The sequence below is a fragment of the Muntiacus reevesi genome, chromosome 12, assembly GCF_963930625.1.
Source record: "Muntiacus reevesi chromosome 12, mMunRee1.1, whole genome shotgun sequence".
Lineage (NCBI taxonomy): Eukaryota > Metazoa > Chordata > Mammalia > Artiodactyla > Cervidae > Muntiacus > Muntiacus reevesi.
Genome location: NC_089260.1, coordinates 5979978 through 5998752, shown reverse-complemented (window position 1 = coordinate 5998752; position 18775 = coordinate 5979978). Strand labels below are relative to the sequence as shown.

The 18775-nt window shown below is 36.3% G+C and overlaps 1 protein-coding gene across 1 annotated transcript in view; it reads right to left on the bottom strand.

Annotated features, from left to right (window-relative positions):
- The window catches only part of CNBD1 (cyclic nucleotide binding domain containing 1), a 351846-nt gene that overhangs the window by 269837 nt on the left and 63234 nt on the right, over positions 1–18775 (bottom strand). Inside the window, exon 4 of the mRNA XM_065903452.1 lies at positions 15562–15720. Within this exon, the coding sequence (XP_065759524.1) occupies positions 15562–15720 (159 nt within the window). The remainder of the gene's footprint in view (positions 1–15561; positions 15721–18775) is intronic.

Sequence of the window (18775 nt, the reverse complement as noted above, 5' to 3'; positions counted from 1 at the left end):
TCCTTCTCATGGAGAAACAGGAAAAATTCTTAAGAAAATATGAGCAAATTGTTGCAATGTGTTAAAAATATAATACATTATGACCTGTTGGAATTTACCTGGGATTGCAAGTTTAATATCTGAAAATCAATATGGTAGAATAAAGTAGGAAAACTTAAGATAATTTCAGTAGATGTAGAAAAAACCATTTGACAAAACTTAACTTCCATTTACGATCTTTTAAAAATATTAGTAAACTAGGAATAGAGAAAAACTGCCTCAACCTGATTAAATGATCCACAAAAAAAAACATTAAACTAACATACTCAGCAGAAAATAACTCATTACTTTCTGTCTAAAATCAAGAAAAAAGGCAAGAATCATCTTATCTCTCCATTTTATTTAAAATTAAGGGCATCAAGATTGGAAAGGAATAAGTAAAACTATTACTTCATATAATTTGATGGTAAATGTAAAAATTAAAAGGAAGCTACAAAATAACAAGCAGAATTAAAAAGTAAATTATCAAGGTCATAATATAGGTCAACGTAAAAAGCAAAAATTGGTATTTTTATAATCAATAAAGAAATTAAAAATTCAAAACAAAAAGTTAAAAATTTCAATTATAAAAACATCTATTAGAAATAAAATTCTTATAAATTACTTCAACAAAAGTTGTGAACAACTTATACACTGAAAATTATAAGGCATTGCAAAATGAAAGCAATTAAGATCTAATCTACCTGCCTCTTGAGAAATCTGAATGCAGGTCAGAAAGCAACAGTTAGAACTGGACATGGAACAACAGACTAATTCCAAATAGGGAAAGGAGTACATCAAGGCTGTATATTGTCACCCTGCTCATTTAATTTATATGCAGAGTACATCATGAGAAACGCTGGGCTGGAGGAAGCACAAGCTGGAATCAAGATTGCTGGGAGAAATATCAATAACCTCAGATAGGCAGATATCCTTTTGACAGAAAGTGAAGAAGAATTAAAAGAGCCTCTTGATGAAAGTGAAAGAGGAGAGTGAAAAAGTTGGCTTAAAGCTCAATATTCAGAAAACTAAGATCATGGCATCTGGTCCCATCACTTCATGGCAAATAGATGGGGAAATAGCGGAAACAGTGGCTGACTTTATTTTCTTTGGCTCCAAAATCACTGTAGATGGTGACTGCAGTCATGAAATTAAAAGACACTTACTACTTGGAAAGAAAGTTATGATCAACCTAGACAGCATATTAAAATGAAGAGCCATTATGTTGCCAGCAAAGGTCCATCTAGTCAAGGCTATTGTTTTTCCAGTGGTCATGTATGTTTGTGAGAGTTGGACTATAAGTAAAGCTGAGCACTGAAGCATTGATGCTTTTTTTTTTTTTCCAGTGGGTTTTGTCATACATTGATATGAATCATTGATGCTTTTGAACTGTGGTGTTGGAGAAGACTCTTGAGAGTCCCTTGGACTGCAAGGAGATCCAACCAGTCCATCCTAAAGGAGATCAGTCCTGAGTGTTCATTGGAAGGACTGATGTAGAAGTTGAAACTCCAATCCTTTGGCCACCTGATGCAAAGAACTGACTCATTTGAAAAGACCCTGATGCTGGGAAAGATTGAAGGCAGGAGAAGGGGACGACAGAGGATGAGATGGTTGGATGGCATCACAGACTTGATGGACATGAGTTTGAGCAAGCTCTGGGAGTTGATGATGGACAGGGAGGTCTGGTGTGCTGCAGTCCATGGGGTTGCAAAGAGTCGGACATGACTGAGCAACCGAGCTGAACTGAGAGCAGATTAATGATATTGTGATAATTTTAGGTGAACAGCGAAGGGACTCAGTCATACATATACATGTATCCATTGACCCCCAAATTCACCTCCCATCCAAGCTTCCTTTTATGTGAAATTCTCATAAATACCAAACTCTAATGACAGAAAGTAGATCAGGGGATATCTTGGTTCAGGGATGAGAAAAGATGGACTGCATAAAGGATGAATTTTGATGACAGTTACACAACAGTATACAACTGTCAAAATCCATCAAGCTCAACATTTTAAAGGGGGAATTTAATTATATATTAATATATAGGCTTCCCTGATGGTTCAGCAGTAAAGAATCTGCCTGTAATGCAGGAGACAAAGGAGACACGAGTTCAAACCCTAGGTCAGGAAGGTCTCCTGGAGGAGGAAATGGGAAGCCATTCCAGTATTCTTGCCTGGGAAATTCCATGGACAGAGAAGCCTGGCATTCTTTGGTCCTTGGTGTCTGAAGTACCTGAGCACACACACATGCATGTGTGTCTTTGTGTGTGTGTGTGTATGTGTGTGTGTATATATATATATATATATCAACATCTTAGATTAAATAAACAGAAGTAAGAGATTTATGCCACCAAGAGCATCTAAAACCCTTGTAATCAGATATCTCTACCATGTTCTTTGGAAAGGCTTGAGTGTGTAAACACACAGCATGTACACACATATACATATGTGCATACACAGAGCAATACCACAGTCTTCCCACAGTCTGCATCAATCCAACTGTGTTCTATTATGTAGAATGTTCATGATTTTTAATGTTATGTAAAGCTTCAAGGTCTCTCCTTATTTTCCAAACAAACTGCTGTGTCTACTCTCCCTCTCAAAAACATACTCTGATAAACCCATGTGTGGGTATATCAGAGGGTGTGAGTTTATGTGTACAAAAGTCCTGCAGATTATTAATAGTCAAATTTGTATATTGCAGGGGCTGAGAACAGACATTCCACTATCAGATCATTCTGAGTTTCAGTCCCAGATCTGAGTGCCAGAAAGTACCCGCAAACCCTAGTTTCCTCAACTGTTAAAAAGGTAGGGGGTGAAGTGGGAAATAATATTTCCCACCTAAATAGATTGTTGTGAACATTAAAAGCAACAAGAAATATAAAGTTCAATAAGTATCAACTATTATTCTTACCCTATATCTTGAGATCTTTGCAAATCCCTTAATAATACAATAGCAAATAATTTGCCCCATAAAACATAGTAAAGTGTAACCAAAAAATTTAAGTAGTCCCTTTAGGTTCTTAGAACATATGACTATACGTACTATACAGTCTATAATACATATGACTGAGGTCATTTTCAAAAGTGTTGAAATAAATTTTATCTCTATAATAAACTCTACCAAATATTAATTTTAATGTAATATAGCATATTAACTGTGCATTTGCCTGAGTCAGTAAACTCTTTTATATAGTCTTTATCTTTTAGGGAAGTTTCAGATTCAGAGCAAAACTAACAAGAGATCATAGAGATTTTTCACATGCTCCCTGCATCTACACATGCACAGCGTCCCCCATTATCAACATCCTCCACCAGAGAAGGACATTTATTAAAATTAATAAATCTACATTGACACATCATACTTATCCAAGTCTATGATTTGCATTGGAGTTCACTCTTGGTATACAGACTATGTGCTTGAGCAAATGTATAATGACATGTATTCATCATTACAATATCATACAGAGTACTTTTAATGCCCTAAAAATCATCTGAGCTCCACCGATTCATCCCTTCCCACTGCCCAAGTCCTGGCAATGAATGAGTGTTTTACTGCCTCCACAGTTTTGCATTTTCTAGAATGTCTTATAGAGTTGAAATCCCATCATATGTTGTCTTTTCATATTGGTTTCTTTTACTTACTAATATGCAGTCAAGTTCTCTCCACATCTTTCATGGTGTCATGGTTAATTTCTTTTTAACTCTGGGTTATATTCCAATGTCTGCATTACTGCAGCTTACTTATCTGCTCACCTATTAAAGGACATCTTGGTCGCTGGCAAGCTTTAGCAATTATGAATAAAGTTGTCATAAACACCCATGTGCAGATTTTTGTGGGAACAGAAGTTTTTAGCTTCTTTGGGTAAATGCTAATGAGAACAATCACTTGCCAACTTCCCTGCTGACTCAGATGGTAAAGAATTCGCCTGCAATGCAAGAGACCCAGATTCAATCCCTGGGTCAGGAAGATTCTCTGGAGAAGGGAATGGTTATGCACTCCAGTACTCTTGCCTGGAGAATTCCATGGACAGCAGAGCCCCAGTGGGCTACAGTCCATGGGCTCCTAAAGAGTGGGACCCAACTGAGCAACTAAGACACATGTACACAGAGGATGTTGAGTTCTATAAGCCACCAAATTGCCTTCCAAAGCGGCTTTGCCATTTTGCGTTCCCACCAGAAATGAATGGGAGCTCCTGCTTTCCACATCCTTGCCAACATTCGCTGTTGTCAGAGTCCTGCACTTCGTCCCTTCTGATAGGCGTGCGGTGATATCAACTTCCTGTTTAATTTGCATTTCCCTGATGACACGTGATGCAACATATCTTTTCAGACACTTACTTGTTATCAGTATATTTTCTGTTAAAGTCTTTTGTCTATTTTTTAAAATCAACTTGTTTTCTCATTGTTTAGTTTTACAACTTCTCTGTATATTTTGGATACCAGTTCTTTATCAGATGTAGTTTTTGCAAGTATTTTCTCCCAGTCTTTTGATGCATCTTAACTCATTCTCATTTTCTTGAATTTGTCTTTCTCAGAACAGAAATTTCTAATTTTAATAAACTCTTCCTTATTAATTATTTCTTTCATGGATCATGTCTTTGGTTTTGTATCTAAACTGGCAAAACTTTTATACTTTCTCAAGATGTGTTTAAAATATGAATATAAATCCACATTGAGATACAAGTTGGGCAATGAGCTAGACATTTGCTAAAGTCAAGAAATGCATAATGTGAATATGGCATAAAACAGTCTCCAACATCCACCTCAGTTACTGAATGTCAGCAAAAGGGCACAAACTTGGGCTGGATAGCTCCCTCACTCAGAGCTGGCATCTGTGAGCCAGCAGCTGGCAACACTGCCCACAACCAGAGAAATAATCACCTTAAGGACCAGGACTCACTACACCGTAACTGAAGCAATTCTTGGAACATTGTTTAATTTGCCTCATTCTTTAAAGCAATAAATTTTCAACTGTTATAAAAATTCTAGTCTCAAGTATGAAAACCAAAAGAGGAAGTCAGAAGAGAAAAATAAAGGCATATACTTGAAAGTCGGTGATAAATTTGACTTTTGGAACTTATAAGTATCAAAATCACTGAAAATAGAAAAAAAATCAGTTATATGTGTTTGTGGAAATACTATCATTTAATATAAGCAATTTAATAAAAAAGATTTTTCTGTCAAGGACCTTTAATTGTTACATTTTTCAACAATATTGGAAGAATCTAGCATGTCTCACTTTGCCTTTATATCCCCTTTTAACTCTGTAAAAAATAACAGCTCACCTTAGAAGTGATGGTGAGTTAGCTGAGCAGCCTCTGGGACAGGCAGGAGCCTTAGAAATACAGCCCTACGGGGCCTCCTGTAGGAGACGGTTACTTCTAGATAAAAGTCTATTTCTATACTGAAGAGCTGATTTATCCAAAGTCCTTGTGTACTAAGAAATATTTTTAGGAAAATAATCATTTGGAATTGGATATTTAGTGTTCTTTATAATAGTTTTCATATATAGCAAATACACAAGAAAACAAATGCTGTTGTTATATAGTGATTAATGATAAGGACAATGTTGACTACTGAGGGAAAATGTGACTTGATTTTTAACTTCATTCTGAATTAATAACTCAGTGACAGATTCAAAGCTTGAACTGATTCAAAGATGTAATCTTAACATTTCCATAAGTGAAAAAAAAAGACAATGAAAAGTCACATTGTTTGTGTGACTTGTTATTTGGAATGTTCAGTGTATATACTCATATTCCAAATATTCCTACGCTGTTGTATAGATTGCACTTTTTTCTACAAAAGAATATGTATTTGCTACAGAGAGAGCTATACTTAGAATATATGTTTCTAAAACAAAAAGTATATCATTTACAAATATGAAATTAGGATGGGTTACCAGGATTTTGTGTATATACTGTAATATACAAAAAAGAGAGATGCTTACTTATTAAGAACACTACATTCAAAATGTTTTATAAATCAAATTTCAAAGTAAAAAACACTAGTCAATTTAAATTTGAATCAGTGACACAATTTTTTTCAAATCCAATGCCTAGATTATTTCCTGTCTCATTTACGCTTTTAGAAGATAGCAATAAAAACTGATTCTTATTGCTATTAATATTATTGATGTTTCCTCAAGAGGAAGTTCATCTACCCACATTGACACTTAAAGAAATGAAGGTCAATATGGATATTGGCTTTCTGTAAATAAGATTAATGGCTTGAGGTAAATTTTAGTAAAAGATGGCTTGTTTCTTCTCTAAATTTTCTACTAAACAACGAAAGGGACTGTAAATGGCAAAAATAAGCTCAAATGAGAAGAAAATAGGGAGAACGAAGTAGTGTAGTCTCAAGATGTAACACCAGACATTAAAAGGCAATTCATAAGCAGTATGGGTTACTTTGGGGCTTCCCCGGGGGCTCAGCGGTAAAGAATGCACCTGCCAATGCAGGAGACATGAGTTTGATCCCTGGGTCAGCAAGATTCCTGGGAGAGGGAAATGACAACCTACTCTGCATTCTTGCCTGCGAAATACCGTGGGCAGAGGAGTCTGGTGGGCTACAGTCAATGGGGTTGCAAAGAATTGCATGAATTAGCGACTAAACAACAACAGACAACAATGGATTACATCAATAAAGAATTCATGTACACTAATGCAATACGTCCAAACATGGAGAATATTTTCTCCATGGAGAATAAACTCTCCATGGAGTTTATTTGCTCATAGAAGAGTTTTCCCAATAGCTTTTTCCTAAAATTTTTAGACTTATATTGAATGGATTTTTAGTTTTTGCATTTTAAGATAAAGTGAAAGTGAAAATGTTAGTCACTCAGTCCTGTCCGACTCTTTGCGACTCCACGGACTGTAGCCCGCCAGGTTCCTCTGTCCATGGGATTCTCCAGGCAAGAATACTGGAGTAGGTTGTCATTTCCTTCTCCAGGGGATCTTCCCAACCCAGGGACTGAACCCAGGTTTCCCACGTTGCAGGTAGATTCTTTACCATCTGAGCCACCAGGGAAGCCCAGTAAAACTTAGAACTGATGCTTCGAAAAGATAAACAAAACTGATATTTATAGACCTAGTTAAATAGCTAGCTTTCCCATATACTTTCAATGTTCAAAAAATATAACAATTTGAAAGTTTTTAACAAAATAAATCCTAAAAGTTTCCATCTCAAAGAAAAAAAAGCATTTTTTGTGTCTATATAGGCTTATGGATATTAATTACACTTGTGGTAACCATTTCATAATACATTTAAGTTATTATGGTATACATTTAAACTTATAGAATGCTATGTATCAATTATATTTCAATAAAGTTGAAAGGAGAAAGTACTACTTCAACTGTGCCCATTAATTTTTTTGAGACTGGTCTTGAAAAAAAAATGCAGTAAGAAAGTAATGCCCTTAGAGTATTCACAAAAAAGATATAAGAACTAAGAAATGACCCCCTAAAAAAATATAGAATCTATACGAAACTCTACTAAGAGTCACAGAAGAAAACTAAAAAAAAATGCAAAATCTACAGCATGTCCCTGAATGAGAAAGATACTATTTTATATATGTAATTAATTAACAAATTAGTAAGAAATTGTCTTACTAGATATCAGCACACATCATAAAGTTAAAGTTATTTTTAATTCAGATGAATTTGGCACAAGAATAGACATCAGTAAAACAATAGCTAGCCCAAGTGTATAGTAAACTTAAAATGTGATCAATTTGCATCGTAATCAATATTATGACTGAAATGTCCAAGAACTTAAATGATAATATGAAGGTTTTGGCATAAGAGCTGCAACCTATAAAAAAAGAATCCACTGAAGTTTTTAGAAATGACAAGTGAAGTAACTGAAATAAGAGCTCCATGAATGAGCAAAAGAGAATTGGTGAACAGGAAAATAAAAGCAAAATAAAATATGCAAACTGACACAAGACAAGACAAAGTGAAGTCAAATATAGAAAATAAGATAGAAGACATTTAGGACGTTATAAAAAGTCCTAATTTACAAGTAAGTAGAGTTCCAGAAGGTCAGGATAAAAAGAGTTCATCAGGAACAATATTTGATAAATTAATGATTAAAATTTTTCCAAAACTAAAGACAGCAAGCCTTAACTTTGAGAAGAACTACAAATCAAAAGACTTAAAAAAAATAAATTTGGGGCAAATAATAGTAAAATTTTTAAAAACCAAATACAAAGAGAAAAATCTTAGAAATATCTAGGACAAAAAGAAGTCTAATTACTTTCAAAGGAGGAACAAAGGAGTAACAACAAGAGAGACAGCTGACTTTATAGTTGAAACAAAGCCAAAAAGTCATAAAATAACTGCCAATTTCAAATTTTATTTTCAGCAAAAAATCTCCAAAAATGAAGAATAAATAAAGGCATTTTTCTAAGAAACAAAACTTGAAAGTATTTTCCATTAGAAGACCACACTAAGGAAAATATTAAAGGGTATACTTCAGGCAAAAAAAAAAATGAAGAGATGAAAAGTTAAAACTGGGTAAATCTAACTGAAAAAAACAAGAAAAAGATTGTTTAAAGTCCTAATAATATTGATTTATAGGATTTACACAGAGTAGAAAGTTTTCCAGATCCCACCATCTCTCGGTCAAAATCCTTATGATTTTAACACATTATTTATCTGTACAAAGTTTATTTTGAAATGAGTTTTACAGCTAGATTCTTTTTAAAACCTAGGAAGATTCAATAAATTATGTTACCTAAAACAAGCATAAAATTAAAAAGCAAATGAAAATTGCAATACATATGTAAAACTCCAAGTAGTCTTTTCTTTTTTAGCAACTTACAAACTGATTCTAAAGATTCACATGAATACACAAAAGACTGAAGATAACCCAAAAGAGCAACAAAGCGGAAGAAATCACACTACCTGGTTTTGCATGCATGCGTGCTATGTTGCTTCAGTCACCTCCAACTCTGAGTGACCCTGTGGACTGCAGCCCGCCAGGCTCCTCTGTCCATGGGATTCTCCAGCAAGAATACAGGAGTGGGTTGCCATGCCCTCCTCCGGGGGATCTCCCCACCCAGGGATCCAACCCGCATCTCTTCTGTCTCCTGCACTGACAGGTGGGCTTCTTACCGCCAGCGCCACTGGACATATCAAAAACTATAGTGATCATGACACTGTGATAGCAAACTAAGATAGACATGCACCAACAAAAGAGAAACTCCGTAAGTAAAACCACTGTGCATGAATAAATAATTTCCACCAAAACTACAAAGGCATCGCAATCCAGAAAGAGTAGAATCATTTTCAATAAATGGATATTAATGACCAAAACAAATAAATAAAAATAAACAAAACTTCTAGCCACATTTTATACCACTTGCAAAAATTAACTCAAAATGAATAATAGACTTAAATGCAAAACCTAAAACTATAAAACTTGTGACAGAAAACATACAATCAATCCTTCAAGATTTTTAATAGGGCAAAATTTCCAATATACAATATCAAAAGCATGATTCATAAAAGAAAAATTATTAAATTGGATTTTATAAAAATTAAGTACTTCTACTTTTTGAAACTGCTAAGGAAGTGAAAAAGATAAGTTAAAGACTACAAAAATATTTACTAGGCATATATCTGATATATGTTCTATTATGTTTAGAATATACAAATTACCTTCAATATTTGTGCAAATATTTTCCTCTTTTAAAATTGAGTTTTCACTTTTAAAATGTGCAAAATATTTGTACAAATATTTCATCAAAGAACATATATGGGATGGGAGACCGGGATGGGGAATTCGTGTAACTCTATGGCTGATTCATATCAATGTATGACAAAACCCACTGAAAAATTAAAAAAAAAAAAAGAGTAAAACATGTTAAAAAAAAATAAAATAAAATAAAGCCAGCTTGAACATCTGGAAAAAAAAAAAAAGAACATATATGAATGACAAATACATTAAACATTATTAGTTAGTAGGGAAGGATAAATTAAAAATCATGATATGGCCCTATAAACCTATTAGAATAACTAAAAATTTTAAAATGATCAAACCAAGATTTGACAAGAATGCAAAGGAACTAGAACACTCATAAACTAATAGTGAAATGTCTGTGGCACAAGACTTTTGGAAGAACTTGGCAATTTCTTAAAAGTTCAACATATACATATATTTACCAGAGACCAAGTTGCTCCATTTCTAGGTTTTTACTTAACAGAAATGAAGGCAAATGTCCAGACTTGTACATGAATCTTCATAGCAGCTTTATATAATGGACAAAAACTAAAAAGAAACCAAATGTCTATAAACAGATGAATAGATAGAAACAGTTGTATATTATCGAGTGGATTACCACTCAGGAAAAAAAAAAAAAAAAAAAAAGCAATGAGCTACTGATATACAAAACAACATGAATGAATCTCCAGAATAACTGTGTTGAGTGAAAGAACCAGACTAAAATACAAAATATGTTGTGTGATTCCATGTGTACAAAATTCAGGAAAACAAACTATAGTGGCAGAAAGCTAACAAGTGGCTGCTTAGGGAAAGGGAATGGGGTGTAAGGTTGAGGAAAAGGAAAGGATTACAAAGGTGCACAAGGAAACTTATGAATGATGAGTATGTTCTTTATCTTGACTGCGGTGATGGTTTCATAGATATATACATGTCAAGACCTACCATGTCAAGATGCATCAAATTGAATGTGCTAAAATATGCATTTTATTATAAATAACTTATACTTCAATAAAGATGTTTAATATATATTAATCAGCTGTATTATATAATATTATGTGTATTATTAAACAATAATATTAGTAATATGCATAATGTCTTTCTTTCTTTGAGCTTCCCATGTAGCGCAGCGGTAAAGAATCTGCCTGCCAATGCAGGAAATGTGGGTTCGATCCCTGGGTTGGAAAGATCCCCTGGATAAGGAAGTGGCTACCCACTCCAGTATTCTGGCCAGGAGAGTTCCGTGGACAGAGGAACCTGGCGGGCTACAGTCCATGGGGTGGCAGAGTCAGACACAACTGAGCAACTTTCACTCACTCACGCTCCAAGAATGCATGTAAGCTCCACATCCCTTCCCACACACCTTGTCCTAGGCACCTCTTCCTTCTGACTGTTCCTGAGTTATATCTTTTTATAATAAACTAGTGACCTAGTAAGCAAAATGTTTCTCTGGGTTCTCTGATCTGCTCTAGCCAATTAATTGAACCTAAGGAAGGGGCCATGGGAGCCTGTGATTTCAGTTGGTCAGAAGTACAGACAACAGTCTAGACTTGTGAGCAGCATCTGACATCCATGGAAGGGTTGTGGCAACCTCTAATCTGTGGTAGGTCAGTCAGAAGCACAAGCTCAACTGTTGTCTGAAAAGAGGAGAATGAGTTGGAGAAAAGACAGCAGTTTTGTAGGTCTGAACCCAAAACCTATGAAACCTGGTGCTGTCTCTGAGCAGGCAGCATCACAGTTGAGTTGACTTGCGTATTGGCTCAGGGAAACCCTCTATCCTCGCTCCTCACGCCGAGCACTGTATCTCAGAAGAGACGCTGAGAGCTCTCTCCACTTTGGCCACGTGAGCCCCTAGCAAGAAGACGGCCACGGATGACTCGGGAAGGGGCCCCGCCCCACCCAAGGAATCTGCAGGTGCCTTGATCTTAGACCTCCCAGTCTCCTGAACTGACCGCGACAAATAAATTCCTGTTATTTAAGCCATCCAGTCTATGGCATTTTTGTTATAGCAACACAAAGGGACTAAGGCATAGCTACACAGTGGGAAAAAAAATTTCAAAAGAAATAAGTAATGAGAGCATTTGCTTATTTCCAAGCAATAGGAGAATGATACAAAGATATCATTTTCTTAAACATTAGTTAATTTGTGACCAACTAGCAGCTTCTGAAATTCTGGTATACAAATACCACTGGCACCTTTGTAAACTAATATAAATACATGATAAATAATTAACAGCAACTACTTATTCACAAGGGCAGGGAAGGAATTCCTCTGCAATGCAGGAGACCCCAGTTCAATCCCTGGGTCAGGAAGTTCCCCTGGAGAAGGGATAGGCTACCCACCCCATATTCTTGGGTTTCCCTGGTGGCTCAGACGGTAAAGAATCCTCCTGCAATGCGGGAGACCTGGGTTCGATCCCTGGGTTGGGACGATCCCCTGGAGGAGGGCATGACTACCCACTCCAGTATTTTTGCCTAGAGAAACCGCATGGACAGAGGAGCCTGGTGGGCTACAGTCCACGGGGTCACAAAGATTCGGACATGAGTGAGTGACTCAGCACAGCACAGTAGATTTATTCACAACCTAAGAGAAATCTGCATATTCCTTCTTAAATTAAAAAATATATATATGACCATCGTTATTCTACAATACTAGGAACCTCTTTATACTTCAGCTATAGGAAGTACATAGCAAAGTCTTTTATAAAAAATTCTTATCACAACATGGAAGATTCCTTTGGAAAGGGAAGACTGACTTGAACAAAGACCTATGAAGGACTAATAATATTCATGGGGCTTTACATTTTTATCTTCATTTAGGCTTCTCAACAACAATGATCCTATGACATTAACAGTTGTACCCATTTTATAGATTAGTGAATTATGTATCAAGAGGTATAAAGTTCATACATACAACTCATTACTTGCCTTGGAAATCCCATGGACAGAGGAGACGTCCATGGGGGTGCAAAATAACTGGACACTGCTTAGCAACTAATTACAGGTGGAGTCCAAGTCAGAACATACTTCTTCTTAACCCTGAAGCCAGGCATCTGTGATACGTGCATCCCAAAAGTAGATTTAGCTCTCACTGTCACTCGTGGGCCAAGAGTCAGCACCTTACTCGTCTATGCTATCAATCTACCGTCAAGGAGGTTTTCATTTCTGTCCTTGGCTAACTTATCTCTTTTAACACAAATAGCTCTCTTTTTAAGTTTCCATTCTTATAAACAATCACTGTTTCTGTCAGAAATCTGAATTACATTTAGCATTTGCATCATTTTTTATTAACTTATGTTCCCTTTTAGCTTCCAATAAAACCTTTTTTTAATGTAAAGAAGGCCTCTCTAATTTCACTTAGTTTTTAACCCAACTTTGTATTTTTAACAGAATTAATAACCCACAGCGTGTTTTTCTCTCATCAGCATGTAACCCTAAAATATAGTTTGAGATTACATTTCCTCCTCTTATACCCCATTTCACTAGCAAACAGCACTATAAGAACCATATTGCACTTGGATTTTAAACAGCCTGAATCTAAAACACACAAATCCTCATGTCCTTTCAGGGACCAATTCCTCTGAGTCATTCCTGAGAAGTGGCTTTGCATCACTGCTCCACTGAAACATAATGATCTTCAGATGCCTCCTTCCCTCAAAGGAAACATCTTTAATTGGAGAAAGTAGGAGAAAAATCATTTGGGCCAAGTTTTCTCAGAGGATCTTAAACTGCTTTTCACAGCTCATTTATCAGTTTGTCTCTTCTCCTACCCTTTCTAAAACCTCCACAGTTACATATACACATCACTTGTTCTCCAGAAATTAGTCATTTATAAAGAAATCAATTATGTTTACCAAAGAAATCCATAATTCTATTTTTAAAGCCGGTGGAGTTATAGACAATGTCACCAAATACAAATGTGTGACAGCCTGAGATGAATTGCCCAGCATTATCTTTGATGGTGGTCAGGTTGAGCTAATAACCTAATGTGCTTCCAGGAATATCAATTGAAAACTGTTCAGCTCGTGTCTTTTTTAAAGCTAAGTCAAGTTCTATTGATACATGTCGAACTGAACTCCCTAATGCAGAATTCAGACCACAGTCATCTCACACCTCGACCAATTCCATATAGCCTTCTGACAGGTCATCCCAAATCTCCTCCTGGTACTCACAGCGGACTCTGCATACATTACACATTACCACGAAAATAAAAACAATGCCACTCCCATTTTGCTTGTCACACCAAGATTGAAAACCTACCATAGCCTGCAAGATCCAGAGCCATGATCTGGTTCAGCTAACTCCGAAGCCTCACTTCTTCCCCTTACCGATGCACTGTCACAACACTGGCCAGCTTGCTCATTTTTTTTTTTTTCAATGTACAAATTGTGTGTGTCTGTATTATCCCTCTTACATTAGAATATAAGCTCCCCATGAGGGCAAAAATGTTGTATTCGCCACTGCCATCCCAAAGTCAAGAATATTTTCAGAAACTGTAGGGATTCAAAAGTATATGCTGAATTCATTAATAAGTGAAAATAAAGTCCGTCAAAACTATTTATAAAAATTTCATCATGTTTTAATTCATTGCTTTTAATATTGTTTATTCATGATCCACTTCCCCCTCTTTCTGAGACATTGATATTTTCTCTTTTGAAATGCTATCGCTTACCAATTGAATGTATATTCAGTAAAATTGTAAATTAAAGTGTGTGATCCCCATCAGCCTTTATCCAAGATGTGAATATGAAAGCAAACTGCAATGATCAACAATCTGACTCCCTCCCTCTGAAACCGAAGTGTGAGCCTAATAACCTCCAATCAAAAATAGTTGTAGCTGATGGAGTGATATATTATACACCCAGAAGAATCAAAGACTTCTTTCTCTATTTTGGGAGCTATCCAATATTTTCCCACAAGTTTCCCCTTCCCCACTCCTTTTTGTTTGCTTGTTTGTTTTAAGCAGCCATTTTCTGTTGTTTACAACCCAAAAACTAACTAACACATGTAAGGCTGTATTTAACCTGATATGCCTCAAAATACAAAATTTAACAGAAAGGTTTGTAAAGCTCTTTTGGTCTGTCAATTACCCCTCACAATTACAGTGTCCTCTACTTATTCAAACCCTTCCTTTCTGGTGACATCCCCCATACGTGACCTTTCCAATGATTTTAATGTTTCAACCTCTTTTTTTCTTCCTCCCATCTAACACTGTTTACTCAGAGCTGCTGAATTTAAGTATAAGCTAAGACATAATAATATGATTAAGCCAAAATGCTCTGTTATCAATAACCAGTATTCTTAATCTTGTCAGGCATGTTTGCATTTCTTTAAAAAGAGGCTACTCTTACTCAAAATCAATTTGTTAAAATTTCAAGTATGATGACAAAGTAAAAAATTTTAGAGTATAAGGTAGTTATTTTTAAAAATATGTTAAATGGCATTACTCAAGTAGTCCATGGATCTGCTCATGGTTCACCTAGAGATAAACAGAGGGCTATAGATACGACAACTTATCCATCAATTACAGGTTTCAGTTGCATTATTTTCGTTTGAATACCTAAACATTTAGAAGCATTGCGATGTGATTAACGGAGTCATGATGAGATTTGTGATGTTAGCAAATATGACTAATACACCCCGAGGGGACCCTCAACCACCTCTCCCTGGGTTTTGAGGACTGGAAGCAAGAGGAATGACTTGTCCCTACCCAATAGACTATCCACATTGAATAGGAATAAATAATGATCTTTTTTAAAAAAGCTATTCAAAAGAATTATTCAACTACAAGAAGTAACGTATTTAAAATACTTACAATTTCTTTAAAATAGCCATGAATTGTACTACCTTCTCTTCAAATTTCTTTGGTCCGTATAAAGTACGGCCTCCACGTGCCTTCTTGACATGGATAGCTATATTGTGGGAATCATCAGGTTGTGGAGGTTTACTTTCCTCTGTGTCTTCAGCAGGTATTCTGAACAAGGAAACACAATATTTTATGTTGTATAAAAAATTACTGATGTGAACTCTTTATTGTCAAGAGTAGAAATGCACTGTTCTGAGATAATTCAGCATTTTAGTAATATATTCCTTCTCAGGGTCTGTTTTTCTCCAGTCATTAATAATGCAATTAAACATATCACTCTAAGTCTCAAAATTATCACTCAAAATTACCATATATAAAATATTTTCTAAGGACAGAATTTGACTATAGACGTTATGACTGTCCCAAGTGATTAAAACATCTTCCATAATAAATTAGGTACATACACTTAGGAAAATATTTTAAGACAATGGTTACCACACTTCCTTTTTTCTCTCATGGTTGGTTTCCAGCAAGTTTTTTTTTTTTTTTTTTCTTTTTTTGCACCAATGATAAAAGTGCTTTTTAAAAAACTTCTGTTTCCAACTGGTAAATTATGAACATCTTGGAAGCAGCCACCATAACTTATTCTTGTGCTACCGTATGATATACATTTAAGTCCCCAAGACAGGTGTGAATGAATGACCTTTTCCCATTTATCCTTCCAGCTCCAAGCTTTCCGATTAAGAGGTAACTAAAAAAACCTAAGGAAAACCAATCTAACAAATGTCACCCTTAAGAAAAAAAATAGAGCAGGAGAAGATAAAAATCCAAATGATCACAGATTAGTCACCTTTACTTATAAACATGAGACTTTTTTAAAGTTAAATATAAAATAAACATTATGTAGAATAACAATAACAATCACCACATTAACATCTAACTTATATTTGAGTCTTTTTAAAGGTATTGTCTACTCTATTAAACATTATATACATATTTATCATTAACATTAATTAAGTTAAATAAATATTATCCCCCATTTATGGGACAAGGAAATTTCAGCTTAAAGAGTTTGCATAATTTGTCTAATCACTCATATCCACTTTCCAATAGATCTGGAAAGAGGTTTTTGCAATCCAAAGTTCACAGGTCATTAATGCTTAATAGCAAAACTTACTTGTCTGGCATATACAGAAAGAAGATACTGCACCATAATTTACAAAGATAAAATTGAGAGTCAAAATTTATCTCCCCTTCTACCATTTTCACAGAACCTCAGTCATTCTATCCACAGAAACTTAGAACTCTATTTAATACTCTATCTCTAGTTACGTCTATAAAGAGTAACTACAGTAAAGCTCAGCAATGTTGAAGATTCATATATAAAACAATTGACTGCATTCTTCCCCCCAGCTCTGATTTTCAAATGCAAATGGAGGAAAGTTCTTATGTTCTAAAGAAGAGTAATCTGTGGACAGAATTCTGTGTAGGAACTTTAGAAAATGAGTCCCCACTGACCCAGTGTTTTTCTGGCCCAAGTTCATCATATTTGCCCAAGGCAAGAGTTTCCTGGAATTCCTGACTTTGAAAATTCCTACATTGAAAATCTCAAGCCAGACAAAGAAGGTGAAGCTGCTCAGTCCCATCCATTTCTTTGGACCCCATGGACTACAGCCTGCCAGGCTCTTCCATCCATGGGATTTTTCAGGCAAGAATATTGGAATGTGTTGCCATTTCCTTCTCCAGGGGATCTTCCCAACCCATGGGTCTCCTGCACTGCAGGCAGACTCCTTAGCGCCTACGTCACCAGGGAAGGGGCAGCCAAAGCATTCAGAATAGTCCTCAATGATATTTAAGCCAACCTGGAGGTCATACCTGCTACCAGCTTACGTGCATGTGTTTGCACTCAGCCATGTCTGACTCTGCAATCTCACGGACTGTAGCCCCCCCAGGCTCCTCTGTCTATGGGATTGTCCAGGAACAGATACTGGACTGGGTAGCCATTTCCTTCTCCAAGGGATCTTCCTGACCTGGGGATTGAACCAGTGTCTCTTGTGTCTCCTGCATTGGCAGGCAAGTTCATTACCAGCTGAGCCATGACAGAAACCCAGAAGCCAACCAGCAGATAGCAAACCACCAAAAGCAACAGGAACAAATAGATGGTCATATATAGTGATTGATCGAATGATTAAGTTATGTCTTATGCTCTTTGAGAAATGGCAGTGTCAACTACAAATTAGCACTTGCCAAGAACATTTGCCAGCGGTGGAATGACAACAACAAGGGCCTTTGCCATCTGCCTCTGTGGTGATTAAACCCTGTGCTGCTGCAAACGCCAACCTTCAACACCCTCTCAGGGGAATTCAGGGTGAGAGTGAGGAGCTCTGTGATCCAGGGAAACAGGTGGGACAGGTCTTCAGATAGTTGGATATTTTCAGGAACTGATTTAATGACCCTGATCCTTGCATCTCTTCATACCTAGAAAATCATTAAATCCCTTCATGGTGACATCAGCTCCTCGTGACTAGCAGAAAATCTTTTGTAAAGTATGCACTTGATTGCAGTGAACTCTCCTTTTGCCAAAATCTTATACATCAGCTTCCCCCTACAACCTCCTTGGAGCAGTCTCTCAGAGCCAACTGAGGTGGCATCTCCTGGACTGCAGTCCTCATTTTGCCCAAAACGAAACTTCACTTGCCACTCTCACACTGTACATCTTTTTAGCCAACATTAGAAAATAATCCTCAATCGTTATATTTATGTAGCAAAACTACCAACAATTCAATATATATATAGTCTAAAATGTAGAGTCATACAAAATTCAAAATCTGTTTATGAGAGATTAAGTGAAAGTGAAAGTCACTCAGTCATGTCTGACTCTTTGCAGCTCCATGGACTATGGAGTCCATGGAATTCTGCAGGCCAGAATACTGGAGTGGGTAGCTTTTTCTTTCTCCAGGGGATCTTCCTGACCCAGGAATCCAACCCAGTTCTCCCACTTTTCAGGCAGATTCTTTACCAGCCAAGCCACAAGGGAAACCTAAGAATTCTGGAATGGGTAGCCTATCCCTTCTCCAGTAGATCTTCCTGACCCAGGAATCAAACCAGGATTTCCTGCAATGCAGGCAGATTCTTTACTAACAGAGCTATCAGGGAAGCCCTGTGTTACTCTAAGGCCTCCAAATATTCCTTTCTTTCAAGCAAGTCCTACTTGTTACATGAT